The sequence below is a fragment of the Camelina sativa genome, chromosome 6 (assembly GCF_030686135.1).
Source record: "Camelina sativa cultivar CO46 ecotype springtype chromosome 6, ASM3068613v1".
NCBI classification, from domain to species: domain Eukaryota; kingdom Viridiplantae; phylum Streptophyta; class Magnoliopsida; order Brassicales; family Brassicaceae; genus Camelina; species Camelina sativa.
Window position 1 is genome coordinate 3,378,619 of NC_141885.1, and position 25,649 is coordinate 3,404,267.

A 25,649-nucleotide genomic window follows, 5' to 3' on the forward strand; every position below is an offset into this window, starting at 1 on the left:
CGACCAAGCCATGCCAACTTTTAAATTTTTCAAAAAAGACTAAAATTTTGTGCTTCATAAATGATCCTAAACAAATGGGAAAATGATGTCCAAATCAAAACAAAGGCAAAATGGGAGAAAAAAACATAATTTTCTAATCTGTGGCAATGAATATGATAATATAAGAAATATTGGAAAGTGTATATGTAATTCTGTGATTGTCCACCTTCTAAATGACTTAACCCCGTGCTTCACGGAGAATTTTGGAACTGTGATTATGGTGAGTACTGAGTACTCGAGTAGTGGTACGTATGATTATAGTGAGTCTATTAAGCATAATTTTTATGTTCGCTAATTACTTTTTTTTTTTTGGCAAATTAAACTTGTTCGCTAATTACTAATATATATAATACTACATGAACTTTAAAGGTTTTTAATTACGTTTGAAATTTCAAAATTATATACCAGATAAGATTTCAAAATTAGTTTTGAGTTTTAGTGTGAACTTGTTTTTGTGTTACCAATTTTTTCTTTTTATTCTTAAACAGAGCCGGTACAATCCAACATATCACCAGTTCAATATTTGAAAACTGTTATTACATTGTCTGAAACAAAATTTAAGTAACAAGACTAAACAAAATTGACTGGGATGCACCGTAAATGAAAAATCAGCCATGTGCCACACTGCTGTAATTATTTCAGAATAGCTCTCTCAGTCAATTAGTGTATCCCACATATTTTTATCGAGCCAAATCTAAAATTTACTATATTTTTTACTTATAATGTAAAAGAAATTTTGTCCATCATCAAGAAAACCAAAATTTTAGAATCTAAGTTGAAGTTTAGGTGATAACTGATTTCAAGGTTTCTTTTAGATGTTAAGTTTTGCATGTGTTATTCTTCGTTTTTCTAAGAAATTACCGACATCAATCTCCCTCTCTCTCTCTTTCTATTTAAATGCCGTCAATGGGAAGATATACGGGTTTGTGTGTGTCAGATTATGGAATAGATTTATATGGAAAGAACCAAAAAGATGGTAGGAACAATTAAGTAATGGTGTGGTGTACGAATAGTCCAACGCTGCACATGGTAATTGCATAGCCGTATATATGAATTGCATCTGCATCTGCATGTGTATAATTTATTGCCTTTGATTCTTCGTTCGTGGTTTGGTAAGCCTAGAGTTAGCTGGTTGTATTAGTTCTAGTTTATATCTTCGCAAATCTTTACGTCCACATGCACTATCAAAATCAATCTGATATATTAGAAAGAACAAAAAAAAATGATCAATGTATTAGACCACAATCCACATGCATGGAACCGTTATAAATCCAAAAATTTGACAATTGCTTGTGCTGTTTTGGTTTGGTTTGGTTTCATTGGTCTTCTCTTCAGCTGAAGGATTGGATGTTTTTGGATACACGATGGATATATTTTTGGTGTAATAAATTAGGGTAACAGTATGCGTTTGCTAGAGTTTATAAACTTTTTGTTTCTTAGCAGAAGAGCTATTAAATCATGTTGTGGCTGGCCTGGCTTGTAGGGTAGGTTCTTTAGAGGTAGATGGTTCATGCGTCCAATCGTTTCACGAACTTTATTATCCAATGAACCCCACAAGATTTTAGCGAATCTATTCCCATCCATCTATTGCTATTCACGTTTCGAAACCAAGCAAATTGACAATCGAATGACGAAAATGTCCATACATATTCCCGCCGAAATGTTGGAAGAAAAATAATAATACTGTGAGTGATCAAAACATGTCGTTGCTAAAAAAAAACATGTCGTTGCTAACCCCGATTGGTATTTTGCTTCCGCTTTAATAATAAAACGCCAAATTGAGATCTCATGACTTGTCTTTGTGGAGTTATGCTATAAATTGAAAGATCAAAGATGAATCGATTCTTTTTATAGAACTAAAATAAAATCTCTTTAAAATAAAATCAAACACAATCACATTCATAATTCATTCTAAAAAAAAACATTTTAATTTTCTCATAAAGTTTTGATCTAATTAGCTACGGCTCTTTAAAAAGCCTAAAATAAAGAGAAAACCTCCTTTTACCTAACTGATCACGTTCCCTGGTTTTCTCAGTTATAAACATTAACTATACCATACACTCATACCTTATAATTGCACAAGAACATTCCAAGGAAATTAGAACTCAAATAACAAATCCAAATACACATAGACAAAAGATTCATTTTAAAAGATCCAACGGCCAGAAACCCATTACAATACAAAATAGGAAACAAATCACGAAAAATTCATGAAATTAAGAAACAGTGAATCTGCATTTTCAGTAATCGGTGGTGGGCAATTGCTCGTGGTCGTTTCCGTTGATGAAGACGAACTCGTAGATGAGTCCGGCGAGTCCACCACCGACGAGAGGGCCAGCCCAGTAAACCCAGTGGTTGGTCCATGTCCAGCTCACGACTGCTGGTCCGAAAGCGACGGCTGGGTTCATTGAGGCTCCACTGAAAGCTCCACCGGCTAGGATGTTAGCTCCAACGATGAAACCAATGGCGATTGGTGCGATTGTTCCGAGACTACCGTTCTTTGGGTCAACGGCTGTGGCGTATACGGTGTAGACTAGCCCGAAGGTCATCACGATCTCGAAGACCAAACCGTTTAAGGATCCGACTCCAGCAGATAGACCGAACGCTGGAATTGCCTGAAAAATAGTAATATGAAATTTAGGTTTATGTACTTGCCGGAGAAGTTAGGTCAAACGGACGAGTCTTAATGAGTTGGAAATTTGGAATGTTCAATATGGATAACCAACGAAAAAATCAGTTCGAAAATTAAATTGAATATAATTTCGAACCAATGCCACAAAACAGAGAAACCATACTAGTAAAATCATTTCATCAGACAAGAAATGGTAGGAAGAACAAAATTAGCATTCATACGATTAGGATGGTTTTATAATTACAAAACTAATAACATATTTGCATTTTTGCTCGACACAAATCAGAGTAAGACCACAGATCAGACATATAAGTACTAGATTAGATTATAGTTGCTTGGGGTATTTTTTCAACGGAAACACTAAACCAATTTAATTAGTAGGGCAAGAAGTAAGTGAAGTTACCTCGCCACCGGTGGCAAAGCTAAGGAGGAAACAAGCGGCGACTGAGCCAAGAAGCTGAGCAATCCAGTAAAGAAGACCACGGAGGAGAGTGATGTTACCACCGACGAAGGCACCGAAGGTAACAGCGGGGTTAACATGACCACCGGAGATGTTAGCGCCGACTGAAACAGCGACGAAAAGACCGAAAGCATGAGCTAAGGCAGCTGCGACGAGGCCGGAAGGAGTGGTGGCTCCATAGTTAGTGAGCTTGTTGTAAGCAATTCCGGAGCCTGAACCGGCGAATACAAAGATCAAAGTCGAGATAAACTCAGCGAGCGCCGCTCTAAGTGCGTCGGGGTGAGTGACCTCTTGTTGGACTCCACCAATGGCTATGTTTCTGGTCGGCATGGTCGGAGAAAGATCGAACGGCTGAGGTTAAAGCTTTTGGTAGAGAGTGATGGCTTTTGTGAGATGATTGGTTTGGTTTTTCTTTTGTGTTGGAGGTATATATATATATATAGCTAGCCAAGTATGATCTATCTAATCCATTTCATGTCACATAAACGATTTTTTTTTTTTTTTTACCGGGTGTTAAAAGTTAAAACTAGAGGGTATATATATGATGGTATTTTAGCCATAATTTAACACGTAATTTTGATATTTAACGCTGAAAAACATTAACAATAGAGAGCCATTAGATGATCTATAATAATTTATTTTAGTAGATTAAAATAGTAATACATTACACAGTAAAAAATATGATCGCATTTTTTTCGTTATTTATGTTGGCGTTTCAAGTTTCAACATATGTTTTACTTGAATACATCTTTATTATACAGAGTATGTGAGACAGTCGTTTTTTTATAGAATAGAAATTTTTTATAGAAAATTAGATGAAAAGTTTGCTGGAAAATCCTAACATACTATATATTGAATCGTCTAAGATAGGTATGTCTTACCAATTAGATTTTCTATTCTAAAAATAGTACAATATACTTAGGATTTTCCAGCAAATGTTACATCATTTATTATAAAAGTTCTGTATTTTGTAAAAAAATTTAACCTCTGTATAATGTAATATTATATACTACCATTTACAATGTTATATACCTCTTGCATATAATATATACTACCATTTACAATATATACCTCTTGCATATAATAGATACTACCATTTACAATATTTTTAATTAGTCAGTAAATATTAATGTAATAGATGATATCAAAAACTGAAAAAAAAAAAAAGAAAAAAAAAAGAAATGGGTGAGTGTGGGTTTAACAATCGCCTAATTGGATTGAGGTTGAGGGGTTTCAGACACAAGATATTTAGGGGGTCGAACCAGACCAATAAGCCGGTTTGTCCCGAACCGCGACGGTTAGGGATAAAAAAAAAGTCACATGGGTGGGGTCTAATTGATCACGTGTCCGTCGGCTAAGGGAGAGAGATAAGGTTAGTGAATGGGTTACAGCTGGATTTGTCACTGACCAATCACAAGTGCCAGCCTGTCCTTACCCTCTTCCACTTTTAAGACCTTTCTTTCCATTAATTTTCCCATCTTATTTTTCCTCCAATATTCTCTCATTTAAAAAAAAAGAAGTCTGGTCTAAATCTTTTTGTAAATTTTTTTTTTTCTAAAATAAGATAGTCCTAAGCTATGTTGCATGGAAACGGAAACAGAAACACGGAAACGAAACGTTTCGGAAACGGGAAACGGGTTTTTTTGAAAAATAGGTAATGGAAACGTATATATATATATATATAGATATATATTTATATATCTATATATATATAATATAGATATAATAAATCCCTAAACATAAAAATCATAATAAAAAAAATTCTGAAACAACACAAATTCAAAACATAAATATTAAATAGTTTAATTAAAAACTGTAACATATTATTACAGAATTGATCATAGACTGTTTGTGTTGAAATTATATTATTTATTGCAGAGTTGATCACAGACAGGTAACATATTATTTAAGAGTTGAAATTATATTATTTATTTATTAAATTTCAAAATTATAAAAAAGAGTTTCCTTCGCGTTTCCAACGTGTTTCCAAAACAGAAATGGAGTTTCCATCGTGTTTCCAAACTGGGATTTTTAGGAAACGTGTTTCTGTGCCTTGTTTCCGAGTTTCCATGAGTTTCCGTTTCCGAAACGTTTCGGAAACGGGAAACGCACCTCAAAAGAGTTTCCATGCAACATAGGTCCTAAGTTTAAAAGTTATGAATCCTAAAACTCCACAAAAAGTCAGATATTCTCTATATTTAATTTATGTTTGTGATTCCTAATGTTTAATAAAAAAGTATTAAAATTGTTTTTGATTTTCTTAAACTTGATTTAATTTCTTTTGTAAAAAATATATATATTTGTGAATTTTTGGTGTTTCTCAATCTTTTTATACATATTTTAGTATAAGATTCAAGAAATTGATTTTAATAATATCATAATTCATCATAGTAGACTATAAATGTGATTGTGATTATAAATTTTGTGTCATCTTGGTTCCACTTTTTGTCAATAACCCAATTAGTTAGCAATCGTTCGACTGTTAATCATCTAAATTTTGAAATGTTGAGTTCAATTGATACCACAAAGAAGTACAAAACAATCTAGTGGGGAAAAAAAATTAGTTTTGCAGTACGTAAATAGTTAAAAAAATGTACAAAAAAAAAATAGATAGAAGAAAGTGAAGAAACAGTTTAAAAAATTGAGAGTTTTTTTTTTTAAAAAATTCTTGTTTTTATTCGTTTTTATATCATTTTTGTCTTTTCGTTATTACGAAAATAATACACCTCATATTTCGTAGAAACGAGTAATTAATCACAATCGTTATCACTTTAAAATGTTCAGAAAACAAAACATTATTATTCACTATTGTCAAATCAAACTAATTATTATACAAGAACACAATAATGTGGACAGGTCCGTGACGTGAAACTTTTTTCTCCATTATCGCCGGCCTGACACCATGGCCGGTGGGGTTTTTGGACCTCTCAAGTTCTCCACACATTAACATAAATAATCAAATCAAATATACATGCTCAAATTTTAAGATATAAATATATTTATATCTTGACCAAACAAAGTATTTATATATAAACTGACATTTACATTGATGAAAATTCAAATGGTGATATTAGAAAGCGCGGTACATGTGAATGGTTGGAGCGGTTGGGACGGACAATCCATCTGCGGATCAGACTGATTTTTATTTACCATTTATCATGTGTAGTTTGTAGTAGTGCGGTATACAGAAAACAGAAATAAAACCGCAGCGGACTAACTATGGACCGCTTTTCTTTACCAATAGAGTTGGACCACTGCAGTCTGTTGTCCATACTTAAAACAGAGCGGTCTGATCCGCAAACGGATTTGTCCGCCTCGACCGCAATTACCATTCAGACCCAAAATATAGTTAGTGTAGAAGGCCTTGTTTTGTGTGATTAGTGAACGAGATTAAATAGGATTAGAAATGCTGTATACAAAATGTATCAAATTTTCAGATTTAAAGTAATTTTTTTGAAAATTGAAGTGACGTTTTTCTTTAATTATAGATAGGAATCCTTGAATTATTATTGACATCAATTTGTGATTTTTGCGATTACAAAACAGTCATATCCAGTAAATATTTAACTGTAAAGTAAAAACACTAAACACCATTCTTTTTTCTAACTGTAAAATCTTAAAATATACAGAAAGTTTAAATTGTCATAATTATATATGCTTTATTTAATTACAAGGCTACATAAAATATTATTTTCCTGTGGATTGCATCATTTTTAAGAAAAACTGGAATTGTTAAAGTTATCTTTAGCTAATTTAGATAATTATAAGAATTGGACTAATTAATTTAGACTGCATATAATATGCCAAAAGAAGACTGACCACTTCGTTACAAAACTGGCAAGAAGAATATGCTTTTAGGATACGGCTAACAAAACTTATGATCTCATTATGCATAACAAACAGATTAGTTTAAATAATTAAAACTAATGAGAGCATCTAATCATTTGATGAACTTTTAATACGTCCGTAAGCTAATAAACAAGAGAAATAAAAAGGTCATGGTCGGGTATACGTGCACCACGTGTAAGTGTACATGTTTGGCTTCTTCAAAGTTTTAGATAGGGCTTAGAAAGAAAACTATATGAGTTAATTTATTTGATATACAAGACACACAGAAATGGCGTAGAAGTGCTCTTGTCTTTTGGTTGACTAATAATATCACTTTTTTGGAGTTAAAAAGTTTATAGTATATGATTTTTTATCAATCATTGATACACGAAAATTGCAACGTATATAGTACATGTTGTGTCTACTTTATAAGATGATCTTGATGAATATAACAATAATGCAATAGACGACGACAAAAGTTGTTTTCTTCTTGTAATTTGATGCAAATGTTTTTAATCAGCGTAATTAGATGGTTTAGAAATCTTATAATAATGTTGAATATTATGCAACACTAATAACCCACAAAACATATCGATTGAATGTATATTTTTGATCACAAATACTAATTCGTATTATTTTATCATTAATCAAAGAAATAATTATCCAAAGGTTTATTACCATATCTAACAATCTTTTGAAAATTACTCAAATGTTTAATATCCTGAGTGTAATTACAATTTACTCATTGGGTTTAGTTTTTTGATTTTGAGTAAAAAAAATATATATACATATCAGCAAATTAAAATACACATCAGATATAATTTAACACATCACTAAGCAGTTTTTTTAGATCGACAATTGTTTTTTCTTGTTTATATCAAAGAGAGGGAAAGTGAATAGTTTTCACTGTTCACAAACCGCGAAATTAAAAAAAAAACTCTCTCGTCGTCTCTCGTCGCCGGCGATACTCTGTCATTGTCCACTCTCTTGCCGTCAATCTCTCGCCGTCATCTCTCACCGTCTTTGCTCTCTCTCTCTCTCTCTCTCTCTCTCTCTCTCTCTCTCTCTCTCTCTCTCTCTCTCTCTCTCTCTCTTCGTCGTCGCTCTCTCTCTATCTTCGTCGTCGCTCTCTCTCTATCTTCGTTGTCGTGTTCGTCTTCGTTTAAACGTTCCGGTATGTGTCGAGTGTTTAGTTTCGAGTTTTCCGGCTGAATGTGGGTTTTTATCGATGATTTACGGCTGACTGTCGCTGTCGTTAATGACGGCTGATTTGTTAGATATATTTGATTCAATGGATGATTTACTTTTAGGGTTTACGTCTGATTTGTTAGATCTATTTGATTTCGATGGCTGATTTATTTTATTTTGCGGCTGAGTTACGACTGAGTTTTGTATTGGTGACTGAGTTATTTTGTGCTTTAGATCTGAGTTATGTTATGCTTTGTGTATGAGTTTGTTTTATGTTATGGCTGATTTATTTTATGATTTACTTATAAATTATATTATTTATCAGATGTCGATGGTGAATATTTCTGAAGAACAAGCAAGGGATTATCCCCCAAGATTATACGCGGAAGGAAACTCTAATCTAGAGTTAAGAGAAATTAATACCAATTTCAGGATGGGAGAATTCCCTGCGATTAGGGAAGCAATAGAACAGGATGTGTGGGAAAAAACGAAGGATCTACTTATTGGAATAATCTCTAAGCTAGTTGATAGCCAATTTTTCTAGTCTGGTAAGCTAGTACATTTCCTACTATGTAACTAGTTAAGGGTACATAAGAAGGAGCTTTGGTTTGTCGTTGGTGGTCAACCTATCAGGTTTGGGTTGAATGAATTTACTCATATGACGAGGTTAAACATAGACCCAATGCCGACAGAACGGTTTGAACTTGAAGAGGAACACAAAGAGTTCTTCAGACTTTTGAAAGTGTCTGGTGGGGAAGGTCCATCATTAAATGAACTCAAGGAAGGACTGAAAGTGTGCCGGTCATGGCTAAACCCTGATCCCCGTAAATGATTCGGGCTGTTGCTTCTTCAACACATTGGACATTTTAGTTATGACGTAACAGTGGAGTTTAGAGTCATAACTAAAATCACCAAGGTTGCAATGCAAACATGTGGATGGGGAGGGAACCATTCCCACGTGTTTGGCAAGGGGACAGTACTCACTTGGTGTTGCAAACATGTGTGGATGCTTTGGATGGAACCAATGCTGCGGAAGGAACCATTCCCAATCCCACGTCTCTGGTTGAGGCTCAACTGCGGCTTCAACCGCCTCCTCAGGAGGCTAACGTGGTTTAGGAGGGGAACCACAGACCTACATTCGAACGATTTAAATAATGTGGCCCATGGTGTTGTTCTACTTCTAGCGGCAAATGTTGGGTTAACTTTTTATTTTTATGAACTACTTGTTTATTATGTTTCAAATGCTACAGCCGAAAAAAAAGCAGTCATTTTTCTATAAATTTGTGTAAAATATACATACTGTATTTTGATATTTGATATCAATCTTGAATAGCAAACTAAACCAATATCAAATTCCTAGATACTACCATTGAAGATCAATATGAAGCCCTCAACGTCCAGAGCTGCGCTTGGTATACACATCTGAATTCTTTAAACCTCAAGACTGTGAATATAGAAACAGAGATTAAACAAACAAAAAATGGTGTTAAATTGGTTACAAAAATGGGAAAAGTCGAGATCAAGCTGCAATATTTATACACTCTATTTGCATGAGAGTGAATAACTTTACCCTATGGATGGAAGCCAAATCGTAAGCTTTGTAGCTGTCGCTTCATCAAGGAACTGCAGAAGAACTTGCTTGGACACATCTGATCACTGATCACAAAAAATTTAAAACCTCAAACATCAAACTTCTTTCTAACTTTTGACCATGAATATAGCAGCATCAAATACCATATGGACCATAAAGAAGACTTGCAAGCTTACCATATCTGGGGTCTAAGGCATTCAAAGCGAAAAGACTCAGAGCTCTATTGCTCTGGCTTGTTTTGGGGTTAAGACAAATCCTTTTGCCTGATTTCAATCAAAACAGTGTAATGAATTTGAGAAGCAAAACTGACAGATTGAAAACACTTCTGCTCATTCATTAACAGATATCTTTATACAATCTTCAATCTAGCACTGACTGGGAACTACTACATAACGCAAGATATTAATTACAAAAGAGACCAGTGATCAGATAGTCACCACCAAGGCACCAAAGCACTACCTAGAAGTAGAACATAGAGTTACCAAGGAAAAACGAAATGTGATCAATGAATACAAATAGTGAGAACTAGGCGAACACACACTCCATGAGAAGCAATTGAAAAAAAAAGAGTAGAGAATTTGTGATTACCTTCTGAAGAAACAAATGATTTCGAGAGTCAGGATAGACTAATGCTGTCTCTCTAATCTGTTCACGTCCTCTTTTAACAGCTTCATTCCCGTTGCTCTTCCTGGTCTTCAAAAGACACCGGATTTTTCTGTAATCCTTCTGAATGCATATGCTCCGACATGACTGCAGGACACAATTTCTTTGTTCCAGTCATACATGTTGGCTGAAGGTGATGATCACTCATCAAGCCGTTTAGCAGCCCATGCTCCTAATTTTTTCCAGCCGTATCTTTGGCAAGCATCATATATACTTGTCAGCATTTGAATAGGTGGATCAAAAGGCATCAAGAGGAGAAATTCTTCAAGCTGATGCAAACATCCATACTTGCAGTAGAGTTCAACCATACAATCATAATGCTCAACCTGTGGTGATATAAGGTATTTGGTGCTCATAGAACTGAAATATTGAAAACCGAGTTCGACATGACCTTCACGTATGCAAGCTTGTAAGATTCCCAAAAAGGTGACATGGTCAGGCTTAACTCCTTCATCTTCCAAAAGCATGAACAACTCAAAGACTTCCTTGCTTCTTCCATTACGACAACATCCACGGATAATAGAGTTCCATAGAATCAAGTCCCGTGTAGCTGCCTCTTTGAATACGTCAATAGCATAGTCGAAACATCGGCATTTGGAATACATGTCAACCATAGCACCCCGTATAACAACATCAATGTTATAACCATTTCTGATCAAGAACCCGTGGATTGCTTTGCCTATATTTAAAGCAGGAATGTTTGCACAACCTGCTAAGAGCGTTGCGAGTGTGTATTTGCTAGGTTTGGCCTCCACTTGCATTCCTTCAAAGAAAGATAAGGCTTGTTCACTCCTGCCAACTCGAGCTACACCAGTCAATAAAGCATTCCATGAAACCTCATCCCTTAGTTCACTCATTTGTCGGAACCAAACATTGGCACTCTGCAAGGCACCACATTTTCCGTACATATCAAGAAGTGCATTGGCTACAATTACATTCACATCATATCCATGTCGGTACATAAAAGCATGAGCTTGCTTCCCCATCTGAACATCTGAGACACCTGAGCAGACATTTAGAATCCAGACAAGAGTGACATTATCAATATCTTCAACCTCCTTGCGCATCAAAGTGAGAAAATCCAGTGCCTCATCCCATTCATGAGCACGTACATATCCACCCAACATTGCATTCCATGAGATTATATTCCGTTCAGGCATCAGATCAAAGAGCTCCCTTGCCTCTCTAGTTATACCACTCATTGCATATCCCGACATGGCCGAAGTCCAAGATTTCAAATCTTTTGATTTGGTTTGGTCAAATGCTCTGCGAGCACTCTCCAATCTGTCACATTTCACATACATATCAAAGATAGAAGTAGACACAACTGTATCTTCCACAACACAAATTTTGACAGCAATGGCGTGGATCACCTTTCCCACCTCAAGGGCCAAGGATCTTGAACAAGCTAACATAACACTAGAAACCGTATGATTCAAAGGTCTCACATTCAACTCTAGCATCTTAAAGAACATCCCCACCGCCTCATCATTAAAACCCATCTCTAGATACCGCCGCACAATCACATTCCACGAAACATCACTAGGGTTTCCAATCTCATCAAACACTCTCCTCGCATCACTCATAACTCCACACTTCCCGTAAACATCAACAACCGAAGTCTCCAAATCCACATTACCCGAATACCCATACTTCACAACAGAACAATGAAGCTGCTTTAATAACCTCAGGTCCAAGACTAAACCACAAGACTTAAACACACCAGCAAAAGAATTCTCTGTAGCTCGTACTCCATCCCTACTCATCCTACGAAACGTACGAAACACCTCATCCGAGACACCGTTTAGGGCACAAGCTGTAATCACAGCGTTCCAAGACCCACCATCTCGTTCAGGCATTTGCTCAAACAGTTCACGTGCATCATCCACACACCCACATTTCCCATAAGCCTCAATAGCTCTATTCAATAAAAAAATCGGAGGAAACGGAGAGAAAGTTACTAAATGGGATTGGACCTTACGGGCTTGCACAACTAGTGACTTCGAGGAACAGCAACGGAGAAGACGCTCGTATAGCCAGTACGAAACTGGCTCTGGAGAAGCAAAGAGAACAGAGACGGCTTTCGATACACTGCCGCCTTCGAGGTGCTCAATGATTTGACGGGTCACTGTAAACTTGGGTCGGGTAGGGATAACACGCTTGTGGGTTTTATCTTGTTTCAGAATACGGTTAAAGACAGAAGCAACTCCGGTCACTGCCATGGTTCCCTGCAAAGATTGAGACTTTAACAGATCACTGTAACTTGTAAGCTATCTGAATCTTATACAAGTAAGTTTAAAGGTTGAGACACAGAGACCCTAAAACCCCGCAACCTAAAACCCCGATAAGGGATGATTCACGCGTAACAACGAAGATTTTAAAACAGTATTGAAAGGTTTGATCATACAAGAGCGGAACGGAAAAAACGACGTCGTTTAATGTATATAAGGTTTTGTTGGGCCTTAAACGGGTTGGGCTTAAGATTTGCAAAGTGATTTAGATGTTTCTATGCAACTCAGCTGTTTTAAATACAAGGCAAAGATTACTTCACTATGCCATAGATCAAACTTCATCTGCTCATTGTAAACTAAATAATTTATTAAACAATGATTGACAAAAGTGAAATACCAGCATACTTCAGTTTAAGTCTACTTCTGTGATAGAGAAAAAAGGATAACTCGATGGAAGCTCGGTCACCACGTCGCCATATCCAATACAATCCCAAGAACAAAATATTGTGTTGTAGCCTTTGAAAACTATTGGTAATGGACAACGGCGCATACATCCAGTGCATATTGGTCGAGAGAGGAACTGCTGAGAAGAATTATAACATCTGTCCATTTTGAACCTTCATTTCCTAGCGAGTGCTTAGAAAAAGAAATGTAATCTTTGTACATGTCTCTCCCAAGTAAACATTCAACATGAAGAGTCGTGCAACACTCATTGCATTTATAATACCGCATTTCTTTTCTTTCGTCCCACGGAGACTCTCTTTCTTTTACTTCTTCTATTTTGCCTTCGCAAATCTCACACCAGTCTGGTTCATCACTTGCCTTTTTTTCCCATCACATATTTTAAGAAAATGACTGTCATGCTTGTATCTTACCTTGTATGGGAAGGTAACGCAACGAAAACATATAACATAATCGCATTCCATGCAATTTAACTTTGAATAGCTTTTTCCTCTGCATGTTTGACACCGTACTTTTTTCTCTAGCTCCGAAGCTATGAACAAGGGATATTTGTGGCATTCATATTCAAATGGTTCGCTAATGAAGGCGCACCTTAAATCTAGCTGGAATCTTCCTTCTCCTACCTGATGGTCATAGAAGAAGCCAGTACCGTTACGACCACAAACACTACAATGGTATATGCCTTCGTTATTACCAAGCTCCTTTGTCGCAACATTTAGTGTAAGTGGATGTGGATGTAAGGGATGTCGTTTCACACGTGGAGCATTTGCACAACTTTCATGAAGGATAAAGTCACATTCCATACATGAATAGAATTGACCTTCGTAGATCGGAAGAGCACACCCTCCACAAGACTTATTTTCATCATAAACTCTGCTGATCTCAAGTCGTAGATAGTGATTGTGGTGATGGAGCCGTTCGAGAGGATAGCTGATGGAGTATGATTCCATCAGCTATCCTCTCGAACGGCTCACCATCATCTATTATATCATCTTCTTCTGATACTCCTTCGAGTTCTTTTCCATCCCACACGTGTCTATGAAACGCACATTTTGAATGTACAAAATAATCATCACATTTCTTGCAAGAGTATGCTCCATAGTTGTTGTCAACCTGTTGACGACAGACTCCGCAAGACAACTTCCCCGATGGTAGAGAAGAGGTAAATGAGATACGGTGTTGGTGTCGAGATATTCTTATAACATGTGGGTAACCGATACAATCTTTATGAATGACGAAGACACATTGGATACATATGTATGTGGGATCAAGCTTCTTAACAAGGGCACAAATATTGCAAACTAGAGAAGCTTGTGTAGGGAAAAAGGTGAGAGGGTGGGGATGGCTTTTTGGATGGTCTAAAACAAAGGGTATGGTTTCCATTGCACAAATCGGGTCCATACTCAAATCACATGTCGCACAATGATAAAACATGTTGGACACAAGTCTTCCACAACAAACGCAAACCATATGCATTGGATGACTGTAAAGTCGTAGAGAATGAAAGGGGTGGGATGGGTGTTTAATCTTAAGAGGAGACTCTACACATTCTTTGTGAAACTTCTCTTCACATTCAAGGCATGTATAATAGCTTACACTAAGAATTTCTAGTTGGCATGCACCACACTTAAAATCTTGAGAATCTGATTTTTTATTGTTGCACCAAAACAGAGGGAGTACAGGGAGCTTACAGATACCATGGTGGTCGCAGTCAAGCAAAGATTCACCCTGTTGATCACCGCTTCTTGTGCTTGGGAAGTTAGGGTAAGAAGTGAATGGATGAAACTTGAAGAAATCAACACCATCATAGTTATTCTCTACTATGAATTTATGAGATCTGATACGAGCATGAGGACAAAAAAATTGAGGTTGGAGAAGGAGGTCATCACCGCTAGAAGCCACTGCTAGAGCTTCATCGGAGGAGGTTGGGTGGTCTGTTTGTATTGATGTGTATACTAAATATGATTTTCCATCCATTTCCACTTTACGAAATACACCCATGGAACTCATGGCTGCTACAACGGGTATTGGATTTTTTTTGTGATATTATTCTTCCCAGTCTCTCCCTCTTGCAATATATTACACATACACTCTGTTGATCTTGAATATAAAACTTGGGAATACAGCTAAGCTTGGTCTTTTTATATTCTTTGTTATAGAAAAGTTCTCGATATTTGAGTTTGAGTGGCCCCAAATGAGTTATTTTTTATTGATTTACAATCGCGGTACTATTGGTTTTCTTGGTAACCTCGTTTAGAGAAGATAAACAAATTTGTTTTTTTAGTAATCATGATCTTGTCCCTAAAGTTTAGTTTTGTATATTATTACAAAATCTTAGGTTCAAACAATTGATGTCTTATCTTTTCTTGTATGCATTATTGCATTAGTAGGTAAAAAGGAGTAAACCACAATACATTTACAATGTCCTTTGGACTAAGAGGTCTTCTAAACTCAACCGTATATGAACTGATCTGAAAGCTCATAACATACATAAATTTGACTGTCAAAATCGATTTCTGTTTTTTTTTTCTAGGTGTTTTCTGATTGATATATCTAATAACTAGTCGCAGGAATGCCTAAACTCACATCATACTTCATCTCTATTCCTCTATACTACATCTGATAAACAACATACCTGCATGTCCTAGACAGATTAACAATCAATTTGGACTAAGCACAAGGAAAGATGAATTTTCATACATGTCTACAAAAAACGATGATGCAGCTATAGTCTATGTGGCTCATCCATCACTTCTGTTAGCTTTTTTAGCTTTCAATACATAAACAAGAGTACATTTGAAGAAGACAAAATAAACGTAAGGAAGAAGAATAGGTTTACCAAAAAAAGGAAAAGACTCTCAAGCACGTCTTTTGCTGAGACGCCATGAGTTAGGCTCGTGGTACCGGTCATACAAAGGCTCAATGCGTTCTTGGCGCTTGCGCTTGCTCATTTTCGTTGGGTCAGAGACTTTGAAAAACCTTGGAGCTAACTCAACAAGCCACTTTGGGTCAATCACAGTTACTTCCCTCATGTACTCTTTGGTCGTCATCACAAGATCATGATATATAACCCAGTCTGGTTGTCTCTGGAACAGCGCGCTGCTCGGGTGTATATACACCGGTTGATTCTCCACTAGTGTCCTGTAACCTTCCTGTGGATCTTTTCTTGCTCCATGGAAGAAGAATCCTGCCGTGATTGCTTTCCTTATCTTCGTGAAATTCTTCCCCGCACTCACCACATCTAGTTTATATCTGCAAAACAGAAAAATTAAACGTTCAGAAACTGGACTTGGATTGTCACACATTATCATTACAAGTTGAGCTCAATACTAGTTTAGTTACTTGTCCATAATGCTGAGAAGTTGTTTCCTCACATCTTGAGCACGTCGTAACGATCTTGACTGTATGAAATTTTCAAAACACCATGGACCTGAGAAGTTTTTTGCCTTCCACGCCTCATATACAGCCAATAATGTCAGGTGATCACCCTCGGGCTGGAAAAACTTTGCCCGTTTTTGGTCTGCCTGAGCTTGCTTCTCCCTCGGTCTATAAAATATGTTGCCCGTCTGGATCATAGCAATCATCGTTAAAATCTCATCGCTGCACCCGAGATCCACACTTGCTAGCAACATTTTAGAAAGCGGCGGTTCAAGAGGAAACTCTGCCATTTTTCTACCAAGCTTCGTCAACAAACCTTCTTCATCCAAAGCCCCCAGGCTGTACAACTGTTCCATTGCAGAGATCAATGCTTGTGGTTGAGGTGGATCCATGAAGTCAAACGATAGCAGGTCATTAATACCCATGGCTTTCATGGTCAGGGTTGTCATTCCAAGATTAATTCTTTGAATTTCAGGGATTGATGTAGGAGGCATCTCATTACGATATGCGCTCTCCGTGTAGAGACGGTAACATTTCCCGGGCCCAGTACGACCAGCACGACCAGCTCTTTGCTTTGCCGATGCCTGTGAAATTGGAGTAATAACTAGCGATTCTAGCCCTTGCTTAGGATTGTACACGTTCTGCTTTGCAAACCCAGGATCAACAACATAGTATATACCATCTATTGTTAAAGAAGCTTCTGCAATATTTGTAGCTACGACCACTTTCCGTTTACCAGGAGGTGGAGGATCAAATATTCTAGATTGCATTTCACTAGGAAGGGCACTGTAAACTGGAAGTATGATGAGTTCAGGAACATTTTTACCTAGACCTTTCATTCTCTCATATAGAGATTGGCATGCAGAATCGATTTCTTCCTGTCCAGTCAAGAAGACGAGAATGTCGCCCTCAGGTTCGGTCAAGTGAATCTGAAGGACTGTAATCAGAGCTGCATCCAAGTAATCTGTTTCTGGCTGTTTGGTATACAGTATCTCAACAGGAAAGGTTCTTCCAGGAATGGTAAAGATGTTGCAGTTGAAGAAATACCCAGAGAACTTCTCTGCATCCAATGTGGCAGACGTGACAATCAGACGAAGATCAAGTCGACGTTTCATCAGCTTCTTTAGAAGACCAAAAAGCACATCAGTGTGGATTGTCCGCTCGTGAGCTTCATCAAGCATGATTACAGAGTATTGAGAGAGGTTTTCATCTATAAGAATCTCCCTAAGAAGCATACCATCAGTCATGTACTTGATCACTGTATCTGGTCCAGTACAATCCTCAAACCGAATCGCATACCCTACCTCCTCTCCTAAACGACAACCAAACTCCTCAGCTACTCTCTTGGCCACAGACATCGCAGCAACCCTACGAGGCTGAGTACACCCGATCTTTCCCCTTGTTGTGTAACCTGATTCGGCAAGATACTGAGTTACCTGTGTTGTCTTTCCAGACCCAGTCTCACCAATGACAACCAAAACTTGATTATCATGCACAGCCTGTATAAGTTCTTTTTTCAACTTGTATATCGGAAGGCTCTCCCTTTGTTCCTGAATAGAAAGCTTAGATCTCTGTCCAAAAGTAGGAGTTTTTCCAAAGGCATCCTTCTTCCACTCAGGCATGTCATAAGCTGACAACCCAACACCTCTAAGCTCTTGAGCAAGATGCCTTTCACCAGTTTCAGGCATAGGGTCTTCCCATGGACGATTCAGATCCTTGGGGATTGAGTCAAGCATTGTTCTTTGCTGCTGTTCCCTCATTTCTCTCCTCTCCTTGGTGAGGGCGGACTGAAGTGCAGCTGCGCGACTCAAGGAACCTTCAGGATTTTTGAAGATCTTAACCGGAGACATGTCAACAGAATACCTAGTTTGCCCTTGTAAGAAAGCAGGTTCGTCTTCATTCATCTCAATCTCAAGTTCTTCTTCAGCACCTTCCTCTTGATAAAGCATCCCATCTCCATCCTCATCATACATAGGAAACTCATCAACTCTCAAGACACCAGAGGCAATCAACTGTTTCGCTTCCCATCTCTCAGGAGAGCTCATCTTCTTCAATGGCCTACGTGAAGGAGCAACATCATTCTCCTCTACAATCCTGATTCCTGAAATCCCAGTCTTAGTTACTTGTCCATCCTTTGTTCTATACGATGGATTACTCCTAGACGAATCATCTTCATCTGAAGGCTTCCTCAGAGGAATCAAATCTCTACCCGTATTCTGATCAACATCTCTCATAGAAAGACTGCACTTCTCATTATTGATAGATATTACTTTCACATAAACCTCCATATCCCGCTTCACAAACTCCTTAGGCTTATCAACCCTTCTAGTAGCCATCTGAGAAACATGAACAAGACCTTCCTTTCCCCTAAATTTATCAAACTGAACAAAACAACCAGCATCCATAACCCTAGTAACCCTCCCTTTGTATACCTGATACAACTCAGGCTCATTCGCAACCGCACCGCCTCTATCTTCCTCCACATACTCATCCTTACCACGCCTATCTCTACGCTTATCTTCCCCTTCCTCATCGCCACGACCTCTATCTCTATGCCTCCTATCACTTCTTCTATCATATTCACCTTCATCATCTCCACGGTTCCTCTCTCTATCATCCCTATGTCGATCCCTTCTATCATCACGATTCCTATCTCTACCTCTATCCCTATCCCTACCCGAATCCCTCCGATCCCGACCCCTCTCTCTATCCCTATTCCCATCCTCCGCTCTCCGTCGCTCCTCAGCTTCTCTTTCAATCTCCTTCTCAAGCTCCTTAACCTTATCCTTAGTATCCTTAATCGCCAAACCTTTGAATTTAACATCCTCACCTTCCTCTCTCTTCTTCTCAGACTTAGGCTTCGGAGGATAAATCGCGTGGATTACAGTTAACAGCGACCGGACGAAGTAATCAGGCATCTCCGCACCTTGCTCCTTGAGCTTCTTATCGAATTCATCTACAGTATCGGAGTGACGACCGAGATCGATGATGAACTCTGCCAAAACTTTCTCCGCAGATCCTAGATGCGTTTCTAACTCGTTGCAGACATTGGATACGAGAGAGAGGTGATTCAATTTGCTAAGCTCTTCTTTCTCCATTGCCGAAATCGAAAGCAATCACAATGAGAATCGAAGAAGGCGAACTGGTTTCTGGATAAATCGATTTTTAGGGTTTATTTGTTAAATAGTCTATTTGACAACAAAAAAAAAAAAAAAAAAAAAAAAAAAAAAAAAGGGAAATAGTCTTGAAACGCTGCGTTTCGAAAATTTGTAGCCGACTAAAGGAAAAAAAGAAACAGAAATTATAACATTTTCGTATTGTTTTATATTTGGGCCGATGCAAAACAACTTTTAAAAGTCAATGGGCTTTACTGTTACCTTTCAAGCAGATTATAATAAGCTATTGGGCATTGGCGAAAATAATAGTAATCTGATTATATGAGTGATGAAAATAATACGGTAGACCATGGATAAATTAATACTTTTTAAATTAATATTTACTATAAATTAATAAAATTTTCAGGTTCTAAGTTGGGCCGATGTAAAAAATGATACAATTCGATAAAATAATAAGATAATATTTTTTTTGAAATCCTATATAAAAATATAGTCCTATAAATATCATAAATTAATAATGATATAAACTAAATATATATATATATATATATATATTTAAAATATTTAGTAAAATATGACTATATTGTTGTTTGCTTATTCTTGAATTTGCATTCTTGTTTGAACTCATCTATAATATTTCTCATTGCATCAAAAAAACTTTTGTATTGTTTTCTCAAATTGCATCAAACAATTGTTGAGCATCCTAGACGCGATAGTTGCTTCCTTACATATAATTAGTTCTAAAAATACTGCAATATTTTCTTGGACTTCATCATGAAGGATAGTAACATCAATTGTATTTTAAACTCTGAACTTGATAATCTAGTAAACCACTAACATCCATCATATTAAGATAGCCAAAATTATAAATTAAGAAAATTTTATAAAAGTGTGAATAATAACAAAAGTATCTTATTTTTAATAAAAATGTTCAAAACTATGAAAATGAAAAAAAAATTGATAAATTAATATTTTATTATTTTATCGATAAATTAATAATTATTAATTTATCGATAAATTAAATCCTCTATAAATTAATAAAATTTCATGGTTCCAACTTTATTAATTTATAGAGGTTTTACTGTACTTAGATGTTATAAAATGGATAACTACCCATCACTTAGGATAATCATACTGAATTGTCAGTAAAAAAACTGACGCTCTCTCAGGGCGATACTAAAGTCGATTCATAGATCTCTGCTTCATCTCTTTTTTTGATTTTCTGGCCGGTGTCCGGCATCTCTGCCAGCTCCGTGCCTCTTTAGTTGTTTCATTTTTCGTTTCTTTGTATAGTTTTCTATTTTTCTGCAAAACCAAATCCTGAACCGCTTCATCTTCAACCGATCATCTTTGGCGGTGGTTTCTGTTGACCTCTGGTGGTGATCTGAAGATTGATTTGGCAATGAATTTGGATAATCTTGTGTTTCATACGGTGGATTGGCCTTTGTCAGTCTCTGGTGGTGTCGTTCTTTTCCTCTTAGTCGTGATGATGATTATGCTTAAGTTTGACCTAAAGATGATGGTTCATCAAGGTTTGGAACCATCAAATCTTAATTTGATCCAATCAGTTAGGATGAATCAAATACAATCACATTCACATTCGGTAAGAGTTGAGTTCTTTTGTGGTTGGAAACAATTTTGGTTCAGCCAACACTCTCCCATAGTGGGAACGATTTATTTATGGTTCGTTGGAGTGGATAGATCTTACAATTTCATCCAAATTGAGCATGTTATCTCCGTGAAGGGTTTTTTGACTCTCCATGATGCCGGAGATTCCCAAAACCATTTTGGTAAAGGGTTTCAATACAAACTTCTGACAACATGTTGGTGTATTGGTCGGCGAATATGGGATCCCGAGAAATCAAGTTTACAGAGAACCAACATATCAAAGGAAGAGAAGATACCACCATGTATTACTAAGCGGCAACGATGTGTAGGGTCCTACAAAAAACATGATCAAGATCATATTCAAGCAATATATCAATATATTCTTTTAATCAGAGTGATGCGAAAAGCATTTTGGAGTTTCATCTATAAGATGTTAGCCTTTTATGAGTATATGAAGAGGGGTCTTAACAGATTCTTTTTGTTGCCCGTAATGCTTCCGTCTGGCCAGCAGGGTTACTTTCACTTCTTCATCGAAATTATGTTCAATTTCCTTTATTTGTTTCAACAGTTGTATTTGAATGGTTTTTATGTATCATGTAAAACTTTGGTTATATAATATTATCGATTTGCCGTGTTAAAAAAAAAGTACCCATCACTAACAACCTATCTCTTTCTATTATTTTATTATTTACTTTTACTCTAAGTAATTTATGCTTATCTTGTTTTAGCTTGGGCACAAAGTTACCATAGTATATACATGAGATCATTGTTGTAATAGAGAACAACATAACAATAAGAGAGAAGAAGAAGTTATAACTTCATTAGTTTGCTTACCTCTCGTCACTCTCTTTCTATAATAGTAGTATATATTATTATACATACATTTACACATATACATATAATATAATTTTATTATATATTTTTGTTATGTTTTATAACACGTTATCGCATGATGTCTTTACAGCTGGAGCTTTTATGAGATAAGTAAATCTATATTATTTATATGTTTATAGAACATAAATATTATAGACATCGTGAAATTATGTCTTTTTGTGGATTGATCGTCATAAGTTGTAGGTGTTGCCTCTTTTACGATCAAATCTATAGCTAAATCATATCCGGATATATCGTTTGATATATGTTAGGCTCTGTCTCCTTCACGATCAAATAAAAACTTTGTTTTTTTGGATAGATAGATCGTTATATATGGTAGGCTTTGCCTCCTTTACGATCAAATATAAAGCTATACAATTTTGGATGGATCGTTTTATATGATAGGCTTTGCCTCTTTCCAAATCTAACAAAAGACTATGTCTTTCCCGGAAAGATCGTTAAAAATGGCAGGCTATGCCTCCTATATGATCAAATATAAAGGCTATATCATATTTGGATTGATCATATATAAAACTATATAATATTTTGACTGATCATATATAAAGCTATATAATATTTGAATTGATCATTTGATATGGTAGGCTTCGCCCCTCCTTTACGATCTAACAAAAGGCTATGTCATTTCCTGAAAGATCGGCTTTACCTTCTATATGATCAAATATAAAGACTATGTCATTTTCGGATTGATCGTTATACATATAGAGGTTCTGCCTCATTCATGATCAAATAAAAAGCTTTGTTTTTTCCGGATTGATCGTTATATATGATAGGCTCTGCCTACTCTACGATCAAAGAAAAGTTATGTCTATTAAATTCTTATATATAAGGCTATAACTCTTATTTTATTTTCTGAATTTATAGTTTGTTTATTCGTAAAGAATAATTATATGTGTTATATAAGATTTAAAGACAAGAAAATGTCTTTATAATCAAAAATATATTTCTCTTATGAGAATATATAAAGCATGTGTACATATATTTTATACAATGCAAAAGTAATTGGAAGGTCTAGATGAGCTAGTCACTCGACTTTCAAAGACATCAAATTCATAACTATCGATGTCTACTATTCTCCGAAGTCTCAAACAAAACTCATGGAGTTTCAAAGACACTTTGTCTTGATAAAATTATTATGTTAAGACTATAAATAAATATGGTATTGCAAGATCGGCCATATTGGAGACACGCATGTATATGATTATATCATGCAAAAACAACGACGACAAAATAATAGTAAATATGTAATTCTTTTATGCTTCAAGTATAACATTACCGGTCAAGCTATCCCGGTCAATCAATGATATTAAAAAGTGAAAATACACCAGTTTGACTCAAATTTGGCAATTAATTGCTAGATTAACACTCCATCCTATCTCATTACTAAAATGACACAAATTTTATGTAAAAAGACTAAAAACCCTCCAAATATTTTTTTTAACTTTTTAAAAGAAAAAAAATCGAAACAACAAAAAAATATAATGTATAAAAATATAATTTAAAAATACAATGTTTACATCTATGATTTAAAATATGATTTAAAAATAAAAAATAAAAAATATGATTTCAAAATATAATGTATAAAAAAATATTCAAAAATTTTGTTTTTCTATAATTCTGAAATAACTGTAAAAATAAATCTGCCAGACATTATATAAAACTTACCATATATTATGAAAATATGTTGTGTCTATATAAATAAGTTTGTCGTGAAAAATAAATCTGCCACTAATTATAAATCTGTCGTAATTATCATTAAAAAAATTTGGCATCCTAAAAAAGTCTGTCATACTAAATCTGTCATGTAAAAATAAATCTGTTGTGCAAAAACAAATCTGTCGTATAATAACAAATCTGTCACAACTAGTCGACAGACTTTTGAAAATATTTTGACTTTTTTTTAAAAAAATGCTCGGAGGGTAAACTTGACTTTGTTTTTTTATTAACAAAGCACAAAAGGGTATTTTAGGTAAAAAAAATAACTCATCTAACCCTCACATTTTATGAGTTAGTTTAGTAATTAACCTCTTAATTTGGGTCAATCTAGTTTTTTTCTCTATTAAAAATCATTGAGAATTTGTTCAGATGAACAAACGTACTTTCAAAAGTATTGGATATACCCGTTCATATTTCATGAGGTTATAAGCATTGCACTTCATTCATATTTCAGGTAACATCTAATTTATGTTGAATTTATTGAAGTTTATTTAAATTCATTTAAATTTCTATTTATTGTTTATGGAGTCTATGGTTATATACCTCCTCCTTAATTTTGTAGAGGGTTATGCCTCCAGAATCATATAGTGTTGGCCCATTCACCATCCCTTTGGATTAAAAGCTCATTGTATATATATATATAATGGTATGATTTCCTTAATAAATCCCCATATCAAACCCCAAATATAACCGATCTAAAAATAAGATTCGGTCAAAGATGAATGGACATAAAGTTCATCATCTTGAGAGGGGGTAATACTAATCTCACATCTTATAAGGATCTAAGATAATAGACATAACCGAAATCAGTATGTTGTTGATCCTAAAGTGGGATTCAGTAAGAGATGAATGAACTCCAAGAGTTATGTCTATTATCTTAATTAGATCGTACTAAATCCCACTTTAGGATCAACAACATACATATGATAATAGACATAACCGAAATCGTTATGTTGTTGATCGAAATCCAAGAGTTATGACTATTATCTTAGATCGTCATGACTTAGAGGGAGTATTGAACTTATGTTTTAGAGGATTTGGTGGGATTTTAATATTTTAGAATTTTGCAAGATTTGAGTATGATTTTAGAAGATTTAAGTAATTTGTTAGAATTTTTATATTAAGAAAATGAAAATGAAATGACAATCTGTGAGATTTTGACAGATTTTGTGAGTGATTTTAGAATGTTTCAAAACACACCATCATCTTTGTTTTTAACATTATTGATCATCTGCGGAGATAGAGTGATATCTTCCGGTAGACACTGCTGATTGAGACGAGGTCGGCCTCATTAGAACGATAAGCCTTGGGGCTTCAAATTTATATGCATACCAGCTCTGGATTTCTTCTAGATCGGTGGCAAACTGCTCTCCAAGTCGTAACGGCAAGCTGATAGTTAGGGTTTTGAACAGGATGTGTTTGTTTCGGAGATAGGGTGATATCCTTCGGTAGATACGTCGGTTTGAGTTGAGGTCGGCCTTTCTGGAAAGATGACTCCAAGATCTATCCGTGGATAGGTTATACATAATCTGATTCATAGTGTTTTGTGCGGAAATCGATTTTGAAGCTGACTGATGCGATAAAGACGAATCTGTGTTTCAACAGATTGAGTACGCTGCAGAGAGACGGCGATATCTCTCGGCTGACAGGTCCGATCAACATCAAAATGGGTTCTATAGAAAGATGATTCTCGGGGCGATCTATGAGTAGGTTACTCAAAACCTGGTTCGTCGTACTCAGCTGGGAAATCGATCCCGAGGCGGGCTGGTCGAAAACAGACAGATCTGTCTTTGAAGGATAGAGTATGTTGCAGAGAAACTGCGATATCTCTCATAAGGGAGCTCGG

General features: G+C 35.9%; 2 protein-coding genes and 2 pseudogenes across 4 annotated transcripts; all 4 read right to left on the reverse strand.

The window, feature by feature from the left end:
- Positions 1 to 2,126: 2,126 nt before the first annotated feature.
- Positions 2,127 to 3,883, reverse strand: LOC104790283 (aquaporin TIP1-2). Its single transcript, XM_010515995.2, has 2 exons — positions 3,075 to 3,883; positions 2,127 to 2,654 (listed from the first exon to the last, which is right to left on the reverse strand). Exons 1-2 carry the CDS (start codon positions 3,459 to 3,461, stop codon positions 2,280 to 2,282), a joined length of 762 nt encoding a protein of 253 aa, XP_010514297.2. The 5' UTR covers positions 3,462 to 3,883; the 3' UTR covers positions 2,127 to 2,279.
- Positions 3,884 to 9,402: 5,519 nt separating this feature from the next.
- On the reverse strand, positions 9,403 to 12,814 carry LOC104790284 (pentatricopeptide repeat-containing protein At3g26540 pseudogene; annotated as a pseudogene). Its single transcript, XR_015560349.1, has 4 exons — positions 10,327 to 12,814; positions 9,915 to 10,001; positions 9,718 to 9,803; positions 9,403 to 9,591 (listed from the first exon to the last, which is right to left on the reverse strand). The product of XR_015560349.1 is annotated as a pentatricopeptide repeat-containing protein At3g26540 pseudogene (transcript).
- Positions 12,815 to 12,981: 167 nt separating this feature from the next.
- On the reverse strand, positions 12,982 to 15,150 carry LOC109125290 (uncharacterized; annotated as a pseudogene).
- Positions 15,151 to 15,772: 622 nt separating this feature from the next.
- Positions 15,773 to 19,706, reverse strand: LOC104710449 (putative pre-mRNA-splicing factor ATP-dependent RNA helicase DEAH5). 2 transcript variants are annotated; one of them, XM_019246645.2, is made up of 2 exons: positions 16,437 to 19,706; positions 15,773 to 16,346 (listed from the first exon to the last, which is right to left on the reverse strand). In XM_019246645.2, exons 1-2 carry the CDS (start codon positions 19,568 to 19,570, stop codon positions 15,953 to 15,955), a joined length of 3,528 nt encoding a protein of 1,175 aa, XP_019102190.2. In that variant the 5' UTR covers positions 19,571 to 19,706; the 3' UTR covers positions 15,773 to 15,952. The 2 variants fall into 2 exon arrangements, with proteins under 2 accessions (XP_019102190.2, XP_087311925.1); XM_087455799.1 differs by having other exon boundaries at positions 16,469 to 19,690.
- Positions 19,707 to 25,649: the final 5,943 nt, after the last annotated feature.